We start from the raw sequence: 19,282 nt of genomic DNA, 5'->3' as shown, positions 1-19,282 counted from the left end.
CTTTATAACTGTAATTTTGCTGTTATGAATCACAATGTAAGTATCTGATATGCAGATGGTCTTAGGTGACCCCTATGCAAGGTCATTCAACCCTCCCCAAGGGGTACGACCCACAGGTTAAGAACCACTGCTCTAGAGGGTCCCAGCAATGCTGAATCATTTCCAGCACAGACCAAAGCTGATGGGATGGGAAATCTCAAAAAACAAGGTGATTCTGCAGTCTTGGTGAGCCTGAAGAAGCAGGGTACAAGGGACATCCATGAAGTCAAGTGGGGAAGCTCCCCCCTCATGGCCAGACACCACCCCAACCACCTCTCCACTCAACTTCAGTGCTCTCACGCTCAAGAGAGTGCTGGGCTGTGCTGGGCTGTGGGTGGGAACTAACATTTAAGATTCACTAACATACACCAGGCAATGTTCAGCACGAAGTGTTTTTATACAACAGTCTAGGAAGGGGTAGGTCATTATTCCCATTTCAATGATGGGGAAGCTGAGGTCAGCACGAAGAACTCATCCAAAGTCACTGAGGACAGAGTACCATAGCCAAGATTTTGGTTGGGGAGGCCTGACCCTAGAGCTGCCAGCTGCTGTACTGCTGGACAAATTTTCCAGGCTCGGCCTTGACTCTTGGCCATATTTACATACATACATACATATTTACATACATACATACATGTCCAGGGAGACATGCAGACACCACTGACGTACTGCCAGGTACAGAAGCCACTTCACTTCGGTGCCACAGAGCCCAAGCCTGGAGACTTTTCCTTCCTCGACACTCCTTATTTTCTTTAGCATACTAAATCTGCTTTTCTGTCACTAAAAAGGGGGTCCAAGGAACTCCCCAAGTTCTGAAGATCTCAGGAATATAAACTATGGGACAATGATTAACACAGAATGGGACACAAAGATGCCTAAGGAATCAGGGGTCCCCCATTTTCTCATCCTCTTCCACACAGCCCCTCTTTTATCCTTGCTCTTAAACAAGGGCTCATGCTGGGCGGTGGTGGCGCACACCTTTAATCCCAGCACTCGGGAGGCAGAGCCAGGTGGATCTCTGTGAGTTCGAGGCCAGCCTGGTCTACTGAGCGAGATCCAGGAAAGGCGCAAAGCTACGCAGAGAAACCCTGTCTCAGAAAAACTAAAAAAAAACTAAAAAAAAAAAAAAACAAAAAACCGCCGGGCGGTGGTGGTGCACGCCTTTAATCCCAGCACTCGGGAGGCAGAGCCAGGCGGATCTCTGTGAGTTCGAGGCCAGCCTGGTCTACCAAGTGAGTTCCAGGAGAGGCGCAAAGCTACACAGAGAAACCCTGTCTCGAAAAACCAAAAAAAAATTAAATAAAAAACAAAACAAAACAAGGGCTCATGGCTGACGCTGCTTCCACAGTACACCACGTAAAAGCCTGGTTTGTGAAAAACTCCAGCTTTAGGCTGGGAAGAGGGCTCAGCAGGTTAAAACGCCGTCAGAGCCGCATGATGATCTGGATTTGATCTCTGAAACCCACATAAAAGGCCAGTGTGGTGTTGCACATCTGGGATCCCAGCACTCCTTCAGTGTGAGGGGAGAACTGGCTGGAAGCTAGAGAGGCTGGGATTACAGCTCACTGGAATGTACTTGGCTAGCAAGTGTGAGGCTCTGGTTCAATCCTGACAACACACACCACACACACACACACATATATACACACACATACCACATAGATACACCACACACACCATACACATACATAAACACACCACACACATACACACATCCCCTCTCACATACCACATATACACACACACATCACACACACACATATATACACACCACATACACACATACACCACAGATACACCATACACACACCATATATACACACACACACCACATACAACACACACACACACACACACACACACACACACACACACACACACACACACAGTACATTCTGCCTTAAAGTGAAAGGAGAGAACTGAGTCGCAGAAGTTGTCTTCTGACCTCCACACACATGCGTGGGACACTTACATACATATAAATAAGGCTTCAAAACACTAGTTCCTTTGGGTCCCACAGCTCTGTCCCCAGTCTCTGCACAGTGTCTGGCTCGGAGCAGGAGCTCCATGACAGCTGGTTTGACTTGGCCAATGCCACACTATTCCAGTTCGGAGACCGAGCCAAAGGGAGGCTCCCAGAATTCTATGGTTGGGCCAGATGTCTTAAACAAACAGTTCTTCACCCTTGTTGAGGGCAGATGGCAAGTGTTCTTTGAGAATCTGCCGAGTGATATGGTTCCTTTGCCATCAGACTGTCCATGCCCTCACACACACTCTGGATCAAATTCCAAGAATTTGAGGATCCTATAAATCCATCCTCTGCCAGGGAGAACTTACATATTGGTTGCTTAAAAAGCCTGACCGTTCTATGTGAACCAAGGAGAAATCCTGCCTAGGATGTATTCCACTGGGGTGGGGTTGGGGGGTCAGAGTGGAATAACCCCTAGGATTGGATCTTATTTTCATAAAAGAAAGAGCCAAATGTATCCATAGTCTAGAAAGACAGACACAGACGGCAGTTCTGAGAACAGGAGTGGAGAACAGGGAAACTCTGGTGTCATTTGACGTCACTGATGGTGAGGCTGCATTTGTTTCCAGTCAAAAGATGGAGGGGCTGGTGAGATGGCTTTGCAGGTAGAGGTGCTGGCTTCCTGCCAACCCCGAGTTCCAGCTACAGGGTGGAAGGAGAGAACTGACCATCCCAAGCTGCTCTCCGACCTCCATGTCTGTCCCATGACATGTGTGCCCACATACATACACAAACACATGTCATAAAATGCTTAATTAGCCGGGCGGTGGTGGCGCACGCCTTTAATCCCAGCACTCGGGAGGCAGAGCCAGGCGGATCTCTGTGAGTTCGAGGCCAGCCTGGGCTACCAAGTGAGTTCCAGGAAAGGCGCAAAGCTACACAGAGAAACCCTGTCTCGAAAAACCAAAAAAAAAAAAAAAAAAAAAAAAAAAAAAAAAAAAAAAAAAAAAATGCTTAATTAAAAAATCCATAAAAGATGAAAAACAAAACAAAACCTCATATTAAGGGCTAGATCTGTGGCCAATAAGCAGATGACCTAAGCCCACAGATGTTCTAGAAGGAAGAGCATGGGGTTGCTGGTACTATGTAACTTCTCATGTCTAGGACCCTTCCGAGGAGCACTTTAAAAGGGTGTGGGCCGCCTGAGCTCTGATTCCCAGACCGTGTCTCCCGTCTCTACTCTCCATGCCTTTGCCAGAGAACTCGGGGAACTTTCTGTGTATGCAGTATCATGAACCCAGGGCCTCGTTCCTGCTAGGCAAGTGCCCTAAGATGACCTGTATTTCCCAGCTCAGGGGACTTAGCCCTCATGTGGTCTTAGAGCTGAAAACTGTGCAGGACTAACTGCGAGTCTGAGACAAGGGATGGGCTGTTTGCCCCACCGCTAGCTGGATAGCTGGAGGAAGGAGCTAGCTGGAGGAAGGAGGCAGGAGCTCTGAATGTGCACAGCCAGAGCCCCGGGAAGTCCAGGCCCTCTGCCTGGAGCTTTTCCAACTGCCCTGGACCTAGGACAAGAGAAATGTATTAAGGTTGTTTACCTTGTTGCCTGGGACTGAGAGGACCTCAGCAGAGGGACAGCTGAGAAGCTGGTGACTAAGCTCCCAGCACTGAGCATCCATCTCTAGGACATTCACACTCTCACCCACCTCCCACTGCCTCTTGGAAGGGACAGCTGAGCCTTCTCTGGTAGACTGGGGAGGGAGCTGCAGCTAAAGAGGTCAGGCACGTGGCCCTGCCATCCAAGTGGAAGATGACCCATGCTGGCAAGACCTCAGTGTGTCCTGAGGGTGAGGATGGTGGCACCTGCTCACTTCACACAGTCTGTATGAAATCTGAGGTAAAACATACAGATTCTTCTCTTATCCCACTACCCTGAGGTTCAAATTCGACATCTACCACAGCCTGGGCCAAGTACGAACCCAGGAAATCAGGCTTATTCACATCCCAGCTGGAGTCATTCCCAAAGACAAGGGCAGCCATGACTGAAGTGGCAGGGTCCATTCTGCAAGACGCTGGGTTTGGGTGGTCTGATTTCTTGGTCTCTTTCCTTTTGGGGATCAGGGTGTCTGATATAAGCCAGTTATTTCACCCGGTGGGCAGCTCCCCACAAAACAACAAAACCCCTCAAAACAAAATCACAACCCCCTCAGCCAAAATCCCCCCAAATGATCCACATAAATTCAGGTCCTTAGTCCTTTTGGTTAGGGACAAGCAGGCTTCCAATAGAGAGGGGACTTCCAAGGCAGGGTTTGAGGACAGATGCTGAGGAGTAGGGCTGATACTACTGAGATCTGTGGGTCTGCAGCTGCCCACTGCCCCCTGGGCTGGGACAGGGCATCAGGCAGGGAAGCCTCAAGTTCTAGGACTGCCTGGGTGGCCGTGGGCAAGCCACAGGGGAGGTGGCTCGAGCTCTCGGCTGCTCATCGAGACCTTAGGACAAGGATTCTCCCTTCCTCTCTTCAAAGCTACAGTCTGTGACAAATTTGGATTTGGACCCCGATTTGGTCACCAGCCAGCTCCTTAATGTCTGGCTGGGCCATGTTTCCACGAGCTGTCTGCCAGTCTCACAGGACTTGGCCATGGGAGGCAGGTTTAACTTCCAGTCTCGTCTCCTCTCAGAAGACACCTGGCAGGTGGTGGTTACCGTTCTATCACCTGAGCCAGGCCCCCCTATGTGGCATATGGTTTTGTTCAGCACGTATTTCCTGTGATTGGAGCATCTTCCAGGTCTGGACTTGCCCCTACAGGCCCTGGCGTCTCCAGCGGCCAGGGCTGTATCCAGACCCAACTGCGTGCTCCTGCGCTGCCTCTCACAGATACGCATACCAAGGGCAGCAATCGGGCCAGGCCATGTGACAAACCGCCCTCTTCCAACTCCAGCTGACCAGAGGGCAGCTAGGGTGCCAACCATCAAGGCAGAGTGCTGGATACCCCATGACTGTTGTTGACAGACTGCCCAGAGTGAACGCAGCAGCCCTGTGAGGCTTCCCTTTCAGCTCTCTGGAGTTCTACCTACTATGCACCTCTTTAAAATTTTATTTATTTATTTACTTTGGTTTTTTTGAGACAGGGTTTCTCTGTGTAGTTTTGTTGTCTGTCCTGGATCTCACTCTGTAGCCCAGGCTGGCCTCAAACTCACAGAGATCCGCCTGGCTCTGCCTCCTGAGTGCTGGGATTAATGGCGTGCGCCACCACTGCCTGGCTTTTATTATTATTATTATTTTTAATTTTTATTTTTTAGACAGGGTCTCACACCTCAGTCCAGGCTGGCCTAGACTCCATGGCTGTCCTCTTGCCTCAGCCTCCCAAGTGCTTTGGATGTGAGTCTGTCAGTGTGTCACGGCATACCTTTTTGACAGCACACTGGAAGCCTGTCTGCTTGTCCTTCATTCTGTGGACCTCACCGAAGGAGCCTCTGCCCACACGGGGCTGCTGGGCCACCCAGTGGACCTCTTCTCGGTACTCGTAATCCACTGGTTTGAGTTTCTAGGGTTGAAAGGGAGGGGGTCAGTTCCAATGGCCGGGACAGCAGAGGGATGAGGGTTACACTGAGGAAGCCTCTCCAGCTAGCGGCTCTTACTAGCGCTCTGGGGGCCGAATGGCCCCATCCAAAGGCACTATCAGTCCTAAGGTGGGGTTACAAGGAAGACAGGCCCAAGTGCTGAGAGGAACAAGAAGGCAAAGGTGACCTTCAGAGGCTGCCTGGGTGTGTGCAGAACTGCCAACAACCTTGATAATGGACAATATAACTCAGTAACTCAAGGCAGAGGAGAAGCAGGGGCCAAGGACAACGTCAAATGGAACTGGACCAGGCCCTCTGGATAAGTGGGACAGTTGATTAGCTTGAACTATTTGGGAGGCCCCCAGGCAGTGGAGCCAGGACCTGTCCTTGGTGCATGGGCTGGCTATTTGGAGCCTGGGGACTTTGCTGGGACACTTTGCTCAGCCTTGGTGTAGGGAGGAGGGGACTGGACCTGCCTCGGCTGAGTCTACCAGGCTGGGCTGACTCCCCAGGGGGGACCTTGCCTTGGAGGAGGTGGGAATGAGGGGTAGATTGGGAGGGGGGAGGGTTGAGGGGTGGGAGGAGAGAGGACGGGGGGGGGGGGGGGAATCTGTGGCTGATATGTGAAATTAAGTTAATTATAAAATAAAAATATTAAATAAATTTTTAAAAAGTGAATAGAATAAATCCAGCCAGTTGAACAAAACGCTTCAAGTTCCAAAGTTACTCAGGCAGGGAACTAAAGGAAGGGGGTGGGCAGGGAGAGGGCGGGCTGCATCCTTCTGCTTGCCAGGATGTTTTCATTCAACACACATAATTCAGCAACAGTGAAACTACCTGGGAGACTGAAAAGAGACAGCTAGAAAGGCTGTGGGAAGTGAGGCTGTAGGTGGAGGGTTATAGGACTGCATGCATGCGGTAAAGCCGAGATCGCTCTGTGGCTATAGGATGGGTGGAGCCTTTAAGAGGTGTGGCCTAATGGGAGGAAGTTAGGCCATTGGGGTATGCCCTTCAAATGTCTAGATCCACACCCTTTATCTCTCTGCTTCTGGGATGTGAAGTCGTAAGTCTGCTCCACCAGATGCTCAGCCATAACTGGGCCCCAAACTCTAAACTATCAGCCCAAACAAACCTTTCTAGTTGATTGTTTTAGGCATTTTGTCATGGTAACAGAATCCCCCGATTCAGTCCCCAGTGAGCAAACTGATATATTACCATGGGCCTGCTGGCTTCAAGAGACACTTTGCTTCCCCAGCAAGCCCCACCCGGACCCCCATCTATGGCCCCTCGTCTGGAAGGTGGCTCTTGGAGGTCTGTGTACAGGAGTTTAGGGGGTTCGTTACCTCGGTAAGCAGGACACCCTCGTTGTCCTCAGTTTCAGGGCTGAGTCTCTGAGGCTTGGAGCCCCCTGATGACCACGTCTTGGCCAGGCTGGCCAGGCTGTTGGCCTGGCCTGAGCTCACACTGCCTTGTAGCGCATGCACCAGGTACTCTTCCACAGGAACCTTCTCTTGGCCACCTCGAGACGGGTAGCTGGACTCCAGGTGTGGGCCGGGCCGGGGCTTCTGACTGTCTCCATAGGCCAGTTTGCTTAGGCGTGGGCCAGCGAGGGGCTGCTGGCCACTTACACCAGCTAGTTTGTCCAGGAGGAGGGATTCCAGCGGGTAGGGTCTCCAGGGCTCCAGAGTGTGAAATGGGAAAGGATGGGGCAGTCTGCTGTAGGGGAAAGGGTGAGTGGAATGGGGTGGGGGGCCTACGGCCTGGGGGTGGTGGAGTTTCCACACGTGGTTTAGACATTGCAAGGGGCTGATCAGTTTGTGGAGTTCTGGTCGCGGCAGCACTGGTCGCAGGCCGTCCCCTTGTTTCTTACAGCACAGGTGGCCGAGGTCTGGTTCCTTCAGAGGCTTGGTGACCTGGGAGACATTTCTGGCATAGAGGGTGCCAAGTGGAGACTCATCTTCCTGCAGGAAAAATACAGGTGTCACAAGTCCCAGTCCAAACACCCATGACAATGCAGGGACCAGGACACTGGCGGAGGGTCTCACCTGCACAGGAACGGTGCAGCTCTCTTGCTCAGGGGTTCGGGGCAGGGGCTTGGCTGAGGCCACGCCTGCCTGGGCCTGTGACTTCGACCTCCTCTTCTTACGTTTTTTCCGGGCTTTGCTGTGACGCTTTCCCTTCCGGCACACACGGGCCATTTTACCTTCAGTTGCGTGGGCCACATTGTTGGGGATTTGATCAAGACTCTCAGACTGGCTGTCAAAACAGGGGCAGATCCACATTTTGAGTGCAGGGAAGCGAGGAGAGGGAATGTTCAGGGAACTGTCTGTGGAGTCAGAGAGACTCTGAGTGCAAACTCCAGCTCTGTCATTCCAGTCATGCATGCTTAATGACAGGGGACGCATGTGAGAAACGCGGTGTTAGGTGAGTATGTGTGAGCATCACGGAGTATACCAGCACAAACTTGGACAGCTGTTTATTACTAGGTGCTATGGGCCTACGGGACCACTAACGTGTACATGGCCCACTGTTGACCAAAATGTCACCATGTGGTAGCTCTGTGCTTAGACAGTGTGGGCAAGTTCCTAAGCCCCAAGGAATACCAAGTTTTCTCACTTATGAAATGAGCAGAGGGTTCCTGCCGCATGGGGTGGAGATGGGGTTTAAATGAGAACAGCTCGTAAGTCTTAGTGCCTGGCTCCTTAGCAGGCGGCCCCATAAGCTTGCTGCTGTGGGCTGGAGCAGACCCTCGGCCTTTCTCGAGGCCAGCTCTCTTGATGCTCCTCGGGTGAAGTGACCCGAGAGGGCCATTCTTGGGCAGGCATCTTAGCTCTGACAGGTCAGAGTGGCTTTGCTTCATCTCTACCCTTAGCCCTTGGAGATACCAAGTTGCTGTGGGAACACGAGAAGCTGCCAAATGGACGCCCTTTCTGGCTGGTGCAGCCACCAAGGATCTGCCAGGCTCCCACCCCGGTCAGGTATTAAAGGAACTAGTTTCAGGAAAGGGCTTGAAAGGGCCGTTGAGAAGCAGCTGGGGGTAGTGGCCACAGCCTCAGCCACAGTCCTTCTGCATCTCTTTCTACCCCACAATTGGCTCCTGGTGTGATGGGAGCCTGCAAGCTTTTCAGGCAGCCAAAAGAAGAGAGTTCATCAGAAACCCCATTCTCTGGGCCAAAAGGTGCCAGGGGCAACATAAGGGATCGCCTAAACCCGAAGGAGGACAGCAGCCTCCACCCGGACCCTTCCCAGCACTGGCAGTTTCCAAACGCCAATGACCAAAGTCCTGTGGGAGGAGGGGCCTACATCTGGGATAGACTCTGATCAAATCTCATCTTTGGAGAAGGGGGAGCCAGGGGACAGACTGATCCTGGCCTAGCTCCCATCCATGGGCCAGGGCTGGAATAAGACCCCTGGGGTGTCTCCCCTATGGGATAGTCAAAGTGGCCCCTCTGGACTGTGCCCATGGCTATTCACCAGTGGGAAGCTGCTGTTCCGGGCACCCTCCCTGCTGATGGGAAAGCAGGGGTGTATCAAGGACTCGGAGGAGAGTAAAAATAAAATGTCAAGTTGATGGGAGCCAGGGGCAGCTTCTGCAAAGCTGACTTGGCCGAGAGAAGCTGGGCCAGGAAAGCTGGGCGGCTGCCAGGAGCAGAACCCAGGTGCTGAAGCAGGGAGCCAGAGGCCTGGTGAGTGAGAGTGGCCTGGGCAGGCGGCTGGCAGGTGGGCCTGGTGTCTCATCCCTTCTGCCCAGCTCTAGCAGCTTGCTTTCTTACCTGTACTGCTGGGACCCTGCGATGAAAATGCGCTCTGAAAAGGTGGGGCTGAACTCTTGGCTATTCTCACCTTCAAGTCAAGGAAAAGGGGCCAGATTAGCAGGGGGAGAAAACGAAGGCAAGCTGAGCATTTAGGAGTGAGCCTTTTACAGACAGGCCCTAATGGCTGCTCTTCCCTTCTCTGTCAAGTTCTCTGTCTAGGGGCTCACCTCCCGGGCACCACCTCATCTCTCACTGGGGGTCACCCTGTCCCCAGCTTACTAGTCGAGAGGGGACTGTCTGTAAGATGGGGATCATAGGGAACCTGCTGCCGCCCCACTTACAGCGAGGCTTCCTAGAACATTCCACACACCACCGGGCACAGTCGCCCCCTTATGTTTACAGGTATGTGTTCATGTGGGTATTCATTTCATTTTCATTTTCTCATTTCTTCTCAAAAGCCAACTGGAAGGCTTGGGGAGGTGAAGCAGAGGGTGGATACGTGGAGAGAAATGCCACCACGCCACAGGCCATCAGGCTCTCCAGGTTCTAGCCCAGGATACCTCCTGGGCTGGAAGGTGGTGCTGAGGACCGTGGAGAACTGGTGCTTCCCAACCCTCCTGGGAGTTCTTGTTCCCAGGCAACCATCAATATCATCTCAAGGCAACAGGAATAGAAGTGGAAAGGGCCAGACTTGGCCCCACCTGCAGAGGCTGGCTGCCCAGAGACGGGCCCAGCAGGCCCAAGAGCAGGGTGCTTATTTTGGGGGCAGAGGGTGGGGGTGGGTGGAGCCATCCCTGGTTGAAGGCAGTGAAAGGTATGTAGGCATGAGGGGTTTCCTAGGAGACTTGGCCTTTCCTGTCTGGGCCCCTCCAGATGCTACTGTTCAACGTTACAGCAAAAGGTTAAGGGCCAGCTTGATGTTTCTGCGGAGGGAGTCCTTAAGCATTCCTGCCTCTTGCCTGTTCCCTGTTCAGGTCACAATGGCACAGCCTCCATTCGCTAGTTCCCCCATGGTCCACCCTAGCACTCTTAGAGCTCCCATTTATTTATTCTGGGTTAGACCTCCAAACGGGTGGGTCTGGTGAGAGAATCTTATAGAGTGCTCACTCTGACCTTGCTCTTCCATGGGGACTCCAAGGCTGGCCTCTCACGCCCAGCCACCCATCTGCAAGCCCACTCCCTTGTCACTGTGCTCAGAGCAGCCCCAGATCCTTACATTCAGCCTGGGCGATGATGGAGATGGCGGGCGGCCCACCCTCGGAACCTTCCTTGGCTGTGCCTTTGGTAATCACATCGTTCAGGATCTCCCACTTCCCACAGAACACGGGGCTCTTCTCCACAGCCTCAAGCTTGTAGATGCAGCTCTGCTTCTTCCCTAGTGACTGAGTCTTCTCCTTGGCTTTGGCGAGCTCCTTCTGTTGCCCAACCGCTGAGCCAGGAGAGCCTGGGCAGGCCACTTCCATCACTGCCATCTCCCAGGCTCGTGCTCACCTTGAGGGCCAAACACAGAGCAGATCACTCCAAAGCCCAGACCCCACGGAGAGGTTAGGCACAGGTTGGAGGGGAAACGTGTGTGTGTGTGCAAACTGCGCATGCTCCAGTTAAAAACCCCACACCCATGCTCGTGCAATTGGGGGGGTCCCACAAGTCAAATGCTTGTAAAGGTTGTGAGCTTGGCTTCATTACCACTCAGCATGTTTGGAGAATGAGTCCAGTTGACATAAAGAGCCGAGAACCTTCCAGTGTGCCCCCTACAAACACACATGTACTGCACATATATACACAAAGGCTAAACATTCAATATACAAAAATAAATGATTTTAATTTATTATTATTATTATACTATTTTAGGTTTTTTGAGACAGGGTTTCTCTGTGTTGCCCTGTCTGTCCTGGATCTTGCTCTGTAGACCAGGCTAGCCTTGAACTCACAGAGATCTGCCTGCCTCTGCCTCCCGAGTGCTTGACTTAAAAGTGTGCACCACTACGCCCAGCTAGTATTGGAATACTTTTTAAGGACGGGAATGTTTTTGTTTTTGTGTGCTGCTGGGGATTGAGCCCAGGATGTCCAGCATGTCAGATGTGTGTTCCACCACTGAACCACACCCTCAGCCAGCCAGCCAAACAAACAAACAAACAAACAGAAAGTCTATGGGGAGCTCTGACTCTCAATAAAAGTCTCCAGATAGCTATTATTGTAATTTTCGCCATTTTCCTACATACATCCCCAAATCCCTCAACCTTCCAAAAACTGACTTAAAACCTACAATAAAGCCACCTTTTTTAGCCTTTTTGCCAGAGAAAATGCAGTTTAAAAATCAACTAGAGGCCTGGAGAGATGGCTCAGTGGTTAAGAGCACTGGCTGTTCTTCCAGAGGTCCTGAGTTCAATTCCCAGCACCTACATGGTGGCTCACAACCTTCTTTAATGAGATCTGGCACCCTCTTCTGGCATGCAGGCAGAACACTGTATACACAATAAATAAATCTTTAAAAAAAAAAATCAACTAGAAAACTCCCCAAATCTAACAGAAGTAGATGTATGCTTAAATGGACCTCAGGGTTACTCCAATCTCCTTATTTTCTTGTGAAAAACCTGAAGCCTACCCAAGTGGATCCCTGGTCTGTCAGTCAGCCCCTGTGTGGCAAAGCTGGGCAGGCTTCGGACCCTAGGCTCTTCAGGCAGACATGAAAGGAAATTCCTGGTCCTCTGTGGAGGGCTCCTAAGAGCAAAGGGGGACCCTGTGCATGGCTGCATCTTAGTAGAGAGAACAGCAAGACAAAAATCCGGATGACTCATGTTGGCTGGACAAGGGCACCAAAGGACCAAAGGCACATCTGTAGACCTTCAGACGGGATGACCCCGAGTAGGAGAGATAAAGAGCTGGACCAATAAATGAGGAAGATGGCGGGCCCCGAGTTACTCTCCGCTCAGACAGCGTGCCTCTACCTGGTGTTGAAAGTTCACCTTGAGCTGGAGCTCTTTCAGAGGCTGTGGGGCACTCAGCCAACCCAGGACCTTTCTTTCCTCTAGGTGGCTAGCTGGGCAGCAGGCCAGGAGCCACCCCCCCACCCCCACGCACACACGACCAACACCAGGCTGCTCTCCCTGGGGAGAAGTTGAGGTTGTGGCCTCCTGTGTACTCCTCGGTGACTCATCCCCAGCCTGAGAGGCAGAATGACAAGGAGGCCATTGAGAAGCTGACCCAGCAGATGGCAGCTGGACCTGAGACTGGCACAGGGAACACAGGCTGACCCCCACCCTCCCAGAGGCAGACAGTTAGAGGCAGCAGCAGCAGAGAAGCTTTCCTGTACCACATGACCATGACTCAGCCCGCACTGGCAGCCTCCAGGTTTGCTGGCCTGAGGGCAGCGCTCCCACAAATATGGTCAGGGTTGCTTCCTCTCTCCTCCCCCACTTCTATGTGGGTCTGGTCCATAAAACCGAGTTCAGTATCCATGTCAGGAGTGTAGCGAGGTGTTCCTCCCAGCCCTAGGCTTTGGGTGCTGGCTCACCCTATCCCCCCAGGCCCGAAACCTGTCCTTTCTTTCTCTCCTGCAGTGCGTGGGGGGGGGGGGGGGTAAGTGCGGCCAAGGCTCTACTTCATCCCTCAACCCAACCCCCTCCTCAGCTCCACCTCAGCCTCCAGTGCATGCGGCCGCCTGCTATCTTCATTGTGTGGAAGCCAAGGATGACAGCAAAGGAAAGGGCCACACCCAGGGCCCACACAGAGCACAGGCAGGGTTCACGCAACACTCTTTCAGGCCTGGTGCACACACCAATCTGATCTCCTGCCATGCCTCGATGGCGCTGCAGGAATCTAGGGGCAGAAGTGACTGGGGTGCTACCAGATCAACCCTAGGCTCTATCTGTAAGGACAGTTTTTGGTTTGGGCTCAAGGATGTCTGAGAGCCACAGGAGCAAGATGCAGTTTGTATTTTCCCAGGGAAGGGGTCATGGCGCTTGCCCTGATGCCCAAGGGTATACCATGGCCCAGGAGGTTGCGCCAGTCTCCCAAGTCAGGCAGGGCCAGGGCTCCATGCCTGATTCTGCCTTTGCCTTCCTCCCACAAAGAGCTCTCCACTGCAGGAGTTTTCCACCTGAAAGTTTGGAACTGTGAAGGTTACAGTGCCAGATGAGTTCTTAAAATGCACTCATCCTAGATACACTGAAGAGTCACTGGGCATCGGGCCCAGAATATGCTTTTCTCTTAGTGCTGGAGTCTGAAATCAGGGCCTCACACACGCCAGACAAGTGCTCTACCACTGACGTACAGTACGCTCCCAGACCTTTTTAAGGAAACGATTTTTGGGGGCTGCCAAGCCTGAGAACTTGAGTTTGATCCCTGGGACCCACAGAGTAGAGAACCGACTTCCACAAGTTGTCCTGTGACCTCAACCTGTGCACCATGGCGTGTATACACACACACACACACACACACACACACACACACACACACACACACACGCACCAAATATAAATAAAAGGGAAGAGATCATTTTAAGATGATCAAGGGTCTTGAAACTGGCAGTCCTCCTGCCTCAGCTTCCTGAGCAGCTACCAGACACCAACCATGTCTGGCTAGACTCTGAACCTTTAAAAAGAATGGAATTAATTTTATCTTCACGCATGTTGGGGGAGCCGCCGAGGTCTGAAGAGGCAGTCAGATCTGCTGGAGCTGGGGTCCCAGGTGGCTGTCCGCCACCTGACGTGGGACCTGAGAACAAACTCAGGAACTCTCAAAGGACAGCCTACGCCCTCAACTGCTGGGCCACCTCTCCCGACCTAGCGTCTGTGCTTTTTATTTTATATGTATGAATGTCTTGCCTCCGTGTGCGTGTATGCATCACTTGTGTTATCTGGTGCCTGTGGAGGCCTGACGAGACATCGATTCCCTGGAACTGGAGTTACGGATGGTTGAGCCGCCATCAAACCTCCATTCTCCAGAAGAGCAGTCTATGCTCTAACCAGTGAGCCATCTTTCTAGCCTCCTCGACTCTCTACTCCTGACAAGCCTTCTGGTACCAGGTCTGCCATTTGCCCCCCTCTTTATACTAACAGTACCCACTGGGAACATGTGTTTGTTTACATTTAATTACAACGAAATAAGATGTAAATACATTCCTCGGGTACACAGGTTACCAACTGGAGAGCTCAGGAGGAAAACACTTCAGTTTCCAGGATTCTGGGACAGAAATAAGAGTGAGGCTAAATGAGTCTTTGATTCATGAAAAGGTACAACAGTAATATTTTAAATGTTGGCCTTTAGAGAAAATAGCCTCTCTAAAATGTATCATATTTCACTTCCCTCTTTTAGTGAGTACACTTACCCTGAGAACGCCAGGCTGGGAAACAGAAGCTATGGCCTCTAGATTAAAAAAGAAGAAAAAAAGCAGTAGGGCCATTTTTGTCAAATGAAATCATACTCACCACCATATGAAAGCTAGAAGCCTGCAACCTCATAGAACTCATATCGCAAACAGCTGCCCTGGCTGAAGGAGGTGGGCAAGAGGCCCACCCACTCAGCCTTCCTCCTCACAACCGAGGACCTCTGGAGAACCCCAGGTCGCTAAGAAAAGACTTGGAACCAATAGCCTCTGAGGTTCCTCCTAGTTCCCAGAACAGACCTGGTCAGGATTAATTGTGGGCTGGAGACTTCAATTCAGAATAATAGTGGCTAATATTTACTAAGCACCTAGCATTATTTAACCTTCCTTTCAGTTGTGGATGTGAGAAGTTCCCAGCATGCCTGAAAGGTTACACAGCTAGAGGTGTGCTGGACTTGGCCCCTGCCTCTGGAGCCTGTGCACTGACCTTGAACGGTTTCTCTGGCTTCCCTCGGAAGCCAGAGTCCTGACTTTCAGGATCCTCTGAGTAGACAGAGGTAGAGATCACAAACTCCACAGTTGGTCTGGCCAACAGAAGATGCCAAGTGCATGTCTGTCCCTTTGCCTTTTACTAGGCTGAGACCCTGAGTCACTGACACTTCTGTGTTTCTGCTTCACATAAACACGGTGTCCACAGCCTCACCTAAGGAATTCCATGTTCGCTTCGTCCTCCACAAAAGGGAAATCAAAACCTTGGAGGTCATCTCACAAACGTCCACTGAAGGGCCTGAGCAAATCTCTCTCAATTTCATCTGGAAATAGGAGCGTGTCCTTCTGTGAATGCCCAGAGGGATAAACTGCAGAAGTAAATGACTCAACTTCCTTAATAAGACATTGGTTGAAACCACTGCCGTCCAATGCTTCCTCTTTTCTGCCTGTAGTTGGCCTAGCCAGCAGGCCACACCAGTTAAGCTTCACCTAACAAAAAGGAGGGATTGTGAAGCAAAGCGGGGGGGGGGGGGGGGGGGGGGGGGGACGACGACACCCTGGGCATGTGCCAGCGAGAGGGAGCTGCCCTTGCAAACAGCTCTTTGGCCAGTTGTGTCCCTAGGTCCCACACCTGCTCCGTCCTGGCTCCCCTTTCTGCCCTGCCCTGGCACCCAGCCAGCCAGAAACGGTCCCTTTGCTCAAAGGTGTTGGGTAGCCATGGGCAAATCTGCTCCTCTTTACTCACCCTGTTCCTCCCTCTGTGGGCCACGCCTTCTCTATGGAGCTCTTGCCCAGATCCGCCCTATCTTTTTCTCCTCAGGGGAACCATTTACAGTGGTCTCCTGCGTTCGTTCATTCAGCAAGTGTCCACTCAGCTAAGGGGGTATAACAGCTGAAACCGCTCACACATGTCTGTAAGGGCACCGGGCTGGGTGGTTTTTCTGCACTGTTGATGCACCTAACAGTTAAAGGTTGCTCTTCTTATTCCCATTTGACAGATGAAGAAACTAAGGCTGAGAGGTAAGTCAGCTGCTGGAGCAGATGAGGCTCAATTTGGACAACCAGAGAACCGGCCCTAGGCTTAGGACTCAAAAGACAATAATATTCTTGGCCCATTCTCCTGGCACTCAAGGATCATCAACTCTTGTTGAATCCAGGAATGGAGAGGTATTAACTGGCTATAAGGCTAGTGCTATTTCTGTTCTGTATTTGGTCTATTTCTCAGTCCTTGAGGGCAAGAAGCATAAGAATTAAGAATTGGGGAGGGCGTGTCCAGTCGGTAAGTGCTGAATCAGCAACAAATAAGTCAGCCTTCCAGGCCAGTGACACAGCTACATGCTGCCAGGTCTTAGAATTTTTAAGTTGATGAGTTTTAATAGGTCCTTTCATTTTCCTTTTAAAAATGTTTAGAAATCTATACGCAACATGTATGTACATAAACAAGAATTCCAGGTAACATGTTATTATCTTTGCTCAAAGAACCACTGAAGAATATGCTTTGGAAAGAAGAAATATAAGCCAGAAAAAGGGACATGGAACTAAGAAATAACGGCAGGCACAGGAATCAATGTAATATGTTGGTCAACTTAATAAACAATTGTGTGTAAAAAAATCAGTTCAAGGGGCTGGAGAGATGCTCAGTAGTTAAGAGCACTGTCCACTCTTCCAGGGGACCTGGCGCAGTTCCCAGCACCCACAAAGTGGTTCACAACCATCCATAACTTCAATTCCAGGGGAGCCAATGCCCTCCTCTCACCTCCATGGGCACTGGGCACAGATGTAGTGCAAAGACATACACAGGAAAACACTTATACACATAAAGGAAAATAGCTAAATCTAAAGAGGAAGAATAATAAAACTCTGTCTTTTGGGGAAAATTTACTTGTGAAAATGTGTAAATTTCATTAAAAATTACAGTTATGTATGTACATTAAAGTTTAAGAATAACTTCCATAAAAACAGATATACCTGCTGGGCGGCAGTGGCATATACCTTTAATCCCAGAACTCGGGAGGCAGAGGCAGGCGGATCTCTGAGTTTGAGGCCAGCCTGGTCTACAGAGTGAGTTCCAGGACAGCCAGGGATACATAGAGAGGCTTGGTCTCCACAATAAACAAAAAACAAACAAACAAACAAATACCAACCCCAAAACCAAACCAACCAAACAACCAACCAACCAAAAAACCCCAAATCATGTGATTCTCACATCAGATATAGAGCTCAGAGCACACAGCACAGCAGTCTCTCACAGACCCTGTAAAGACTCTGAGAGCCAGTGCCTGGAGACAGAGGAGGATTTTGATGAATAAGGGCTCTGTGGTAAGTCCTGTCCTCCTGTAGAGCTGAGAAGGCCCTGGGCATACACAGTGGGTCTGCTGGGTGCTCTGCCCTGGGTGCTGGGACGACCCTGGGGAAGACGACACTGTCCTTGGAGGGGCTCACAGTATGCTGGGGTAACAGCTAGGCAGTCAGGAAAGTACACACAACCTAGGAGTTCAAGGACACACAGAGGACATGCCGTGGGGCACACAGGGAAACCCAGAGCAGCTGCGGCGTCAGGAGAGGCTTCTATGGGTGAACAAGAATTGCTTAAGGGAAGGGAGATGTGAAAAGTTAAGGCGATGCCAGCTGATAAAACACTTGCTAATGGGCCTTGCGGGAGGACTCGAGTGTGAGCCTCAAAAAATGAGGAGGGGCAGCAGAGAGGGCTGGGCAGGTAAAGTGAGTGCCACTAAGCCAGATGGTAGGAGAGAAATGACTCCAAGTTGCCCTCTGACCTCCACACCCACTCTGTGGCCTGAGTAAACAAAAACACAATAAAAAGTAGTAAATGTGGGTGACTCCTGAGGAACAGTATCAGATCTCAGGCCTCCACACAGACATGCACATATATTGTAAATGCGGGCATGCGCGCACCGCGCGCGCAGCGCACACACACACACACACACACACTACTCCAGGTGAGGAGGGCCCAGGAAGATGTAATCCAGAGGTGAGTCTCTCTGTAGAAATCACAAACTCCTTAAGCAGCTGGTGGGTAAGCTGACGTCACGGCTGCAGCAGGCGAGATGGGATGAAGTTCGGAACCAGATCATGAAAATGAAGTTGGTCCTCCTTTACGCCACCGCCCAATTCCCAGGAAAGTGAGGCTATAAACCTCCATTCCCTGGCATTCTTGGGGACTGGGTTCTAGCTGGAGGACTCTGGGGGAGGGGCAGACAGTAGCTGCTGGGCAACTATGCTGGTAAAAGTTACAGGGCTCGGGAAGGCTTGCTGGACTCTTTTCCAAGGGACATGGGGCAGGTGACCACTAGCAAGAAAGAGGGTGACGCCTGAAGCTGTACTTGGGTACTCTGAGTGAAACTGAACTGGAAGGATCTTGAACCCATCTCCTTGGCCAGCTTGACGCCTGCTCCCTGGAGGGAGATTTCTTTTGTGCATTTCCCATTAATGAAGATATGAAATGTGAAGGTTCATTAATCATTAAAATTTTACAGATCGATAATATAAAAAAGAAACCTCACATGCCCACAACTATTTAGCCTTACTGCCAATTCCACAGACAATGGCTCGTTTAAGAGAATTGTGGGATTGAGCCTATTATAGCCCTCCAGTCCCCACCACATGTTTGGCAGCCCTGGCTGGCCCAGGGCCTGAGGAAACACCAACGCCCTCAAGGGCCCTCAGGATGCTAAGGGCAACCACCCGTATCTATTCTATTAGTGTAGGTCTCAGCCACTTCCATCCTCTCCCTGACCTCGGCCCATCCCCACTGGGCTGAGCTCATCGTAAAACACCATGTCCTTTAGACAACCTCAGGCTGGAAGACATCTGCTCGTTCTGCAGTGCTTACGGGTCCAGTCCCAAGTCTGTGGTCTATCATCTATCTGACCACTGTTTCCCTAAACACGGGGTGTGGCTCTGGCTGCTCCAGGCTCTCCCCAACCCTTCTAGCTACTGAGCCCAACAGGTCTCGCAGTGGGCCTTCCTGTGTGGGCCACCTGGCACTTCCTGCTTGTCCTGTTCAGACTAAGCTCAGGCCTTCCACTTCCGGGAAGTCGCTGACAAGCCACAGCACCCCAGTCTCTTTCCTCTCCTTCACTGACCTTTAAACACACCCTCATTCACTTTTACTCATCCAA

General features: G+C 51.3%; 1 protein-coding gene across 2 annotated transcripts in view; it reads right to left on the bottom strand.

Moving 5' to 3' along the window:
* Positions 1–19,282, bottom strand: part of Map3k14 (mitogen-activated protein kinase kinase kinase 14) — a 47,592-nt gene that overhangs the window by 15,243 nt on the left and 13,067 nt on the right. The window contains exons 2-6 of one of the 2 annotated variants that reach the window (XM_052756147.1): positions 10,542–10,816; positions 9,344–9,413; positions 7,616–7,826; positions 6,914–7,531; positions 5,417–5,554 (exon numbers count right to left, since the gene is read on the bottom strand). In XM_052756147.1, the coding sequence (XP_052612107.1) occupies positions 5,417–5,554; positions 6,914–7,531; positions 7,616–7,826; positions 9,344–9,413; positions 10,542–10,797 (1,293 nt within the window). In that variant the 5' untranslated portion in view covers positions 10,798–10,816. Of the gene's footprint in view, positions 1–5,416; positions 5,555–6,913; positions 7,532–7,615; positions 7,827–9,343; positions 9,414–10,541; positions 10,817–19,282 lie in introns of those variants that run through there. The other variant, XM_052756149.1, reaches the window with a different exon arrangement.

Source organism: Peromyscus californicus, unplaced genomic scaffold, assembly GCF_007827085.1.
Source record: "Peromyscus californicus insignis strain IS unplaced genomic scaffold, ASM782708v3 Scaffold_3__1_contigs__length_106647218, whole genome shotgun sequence".
Classification (NCBI taxonomy): domain Eukaryota; kingdom Metazoa; phylum Chordata; class Mammalia; order Rodentia; family Cricetidae; genus Peromyscus; species Peromyscus californicus.
Note: the sequence above shows the minus strand (reverse complement) of the source record. Positions and strands in the feature narration are given on the sequence as shown.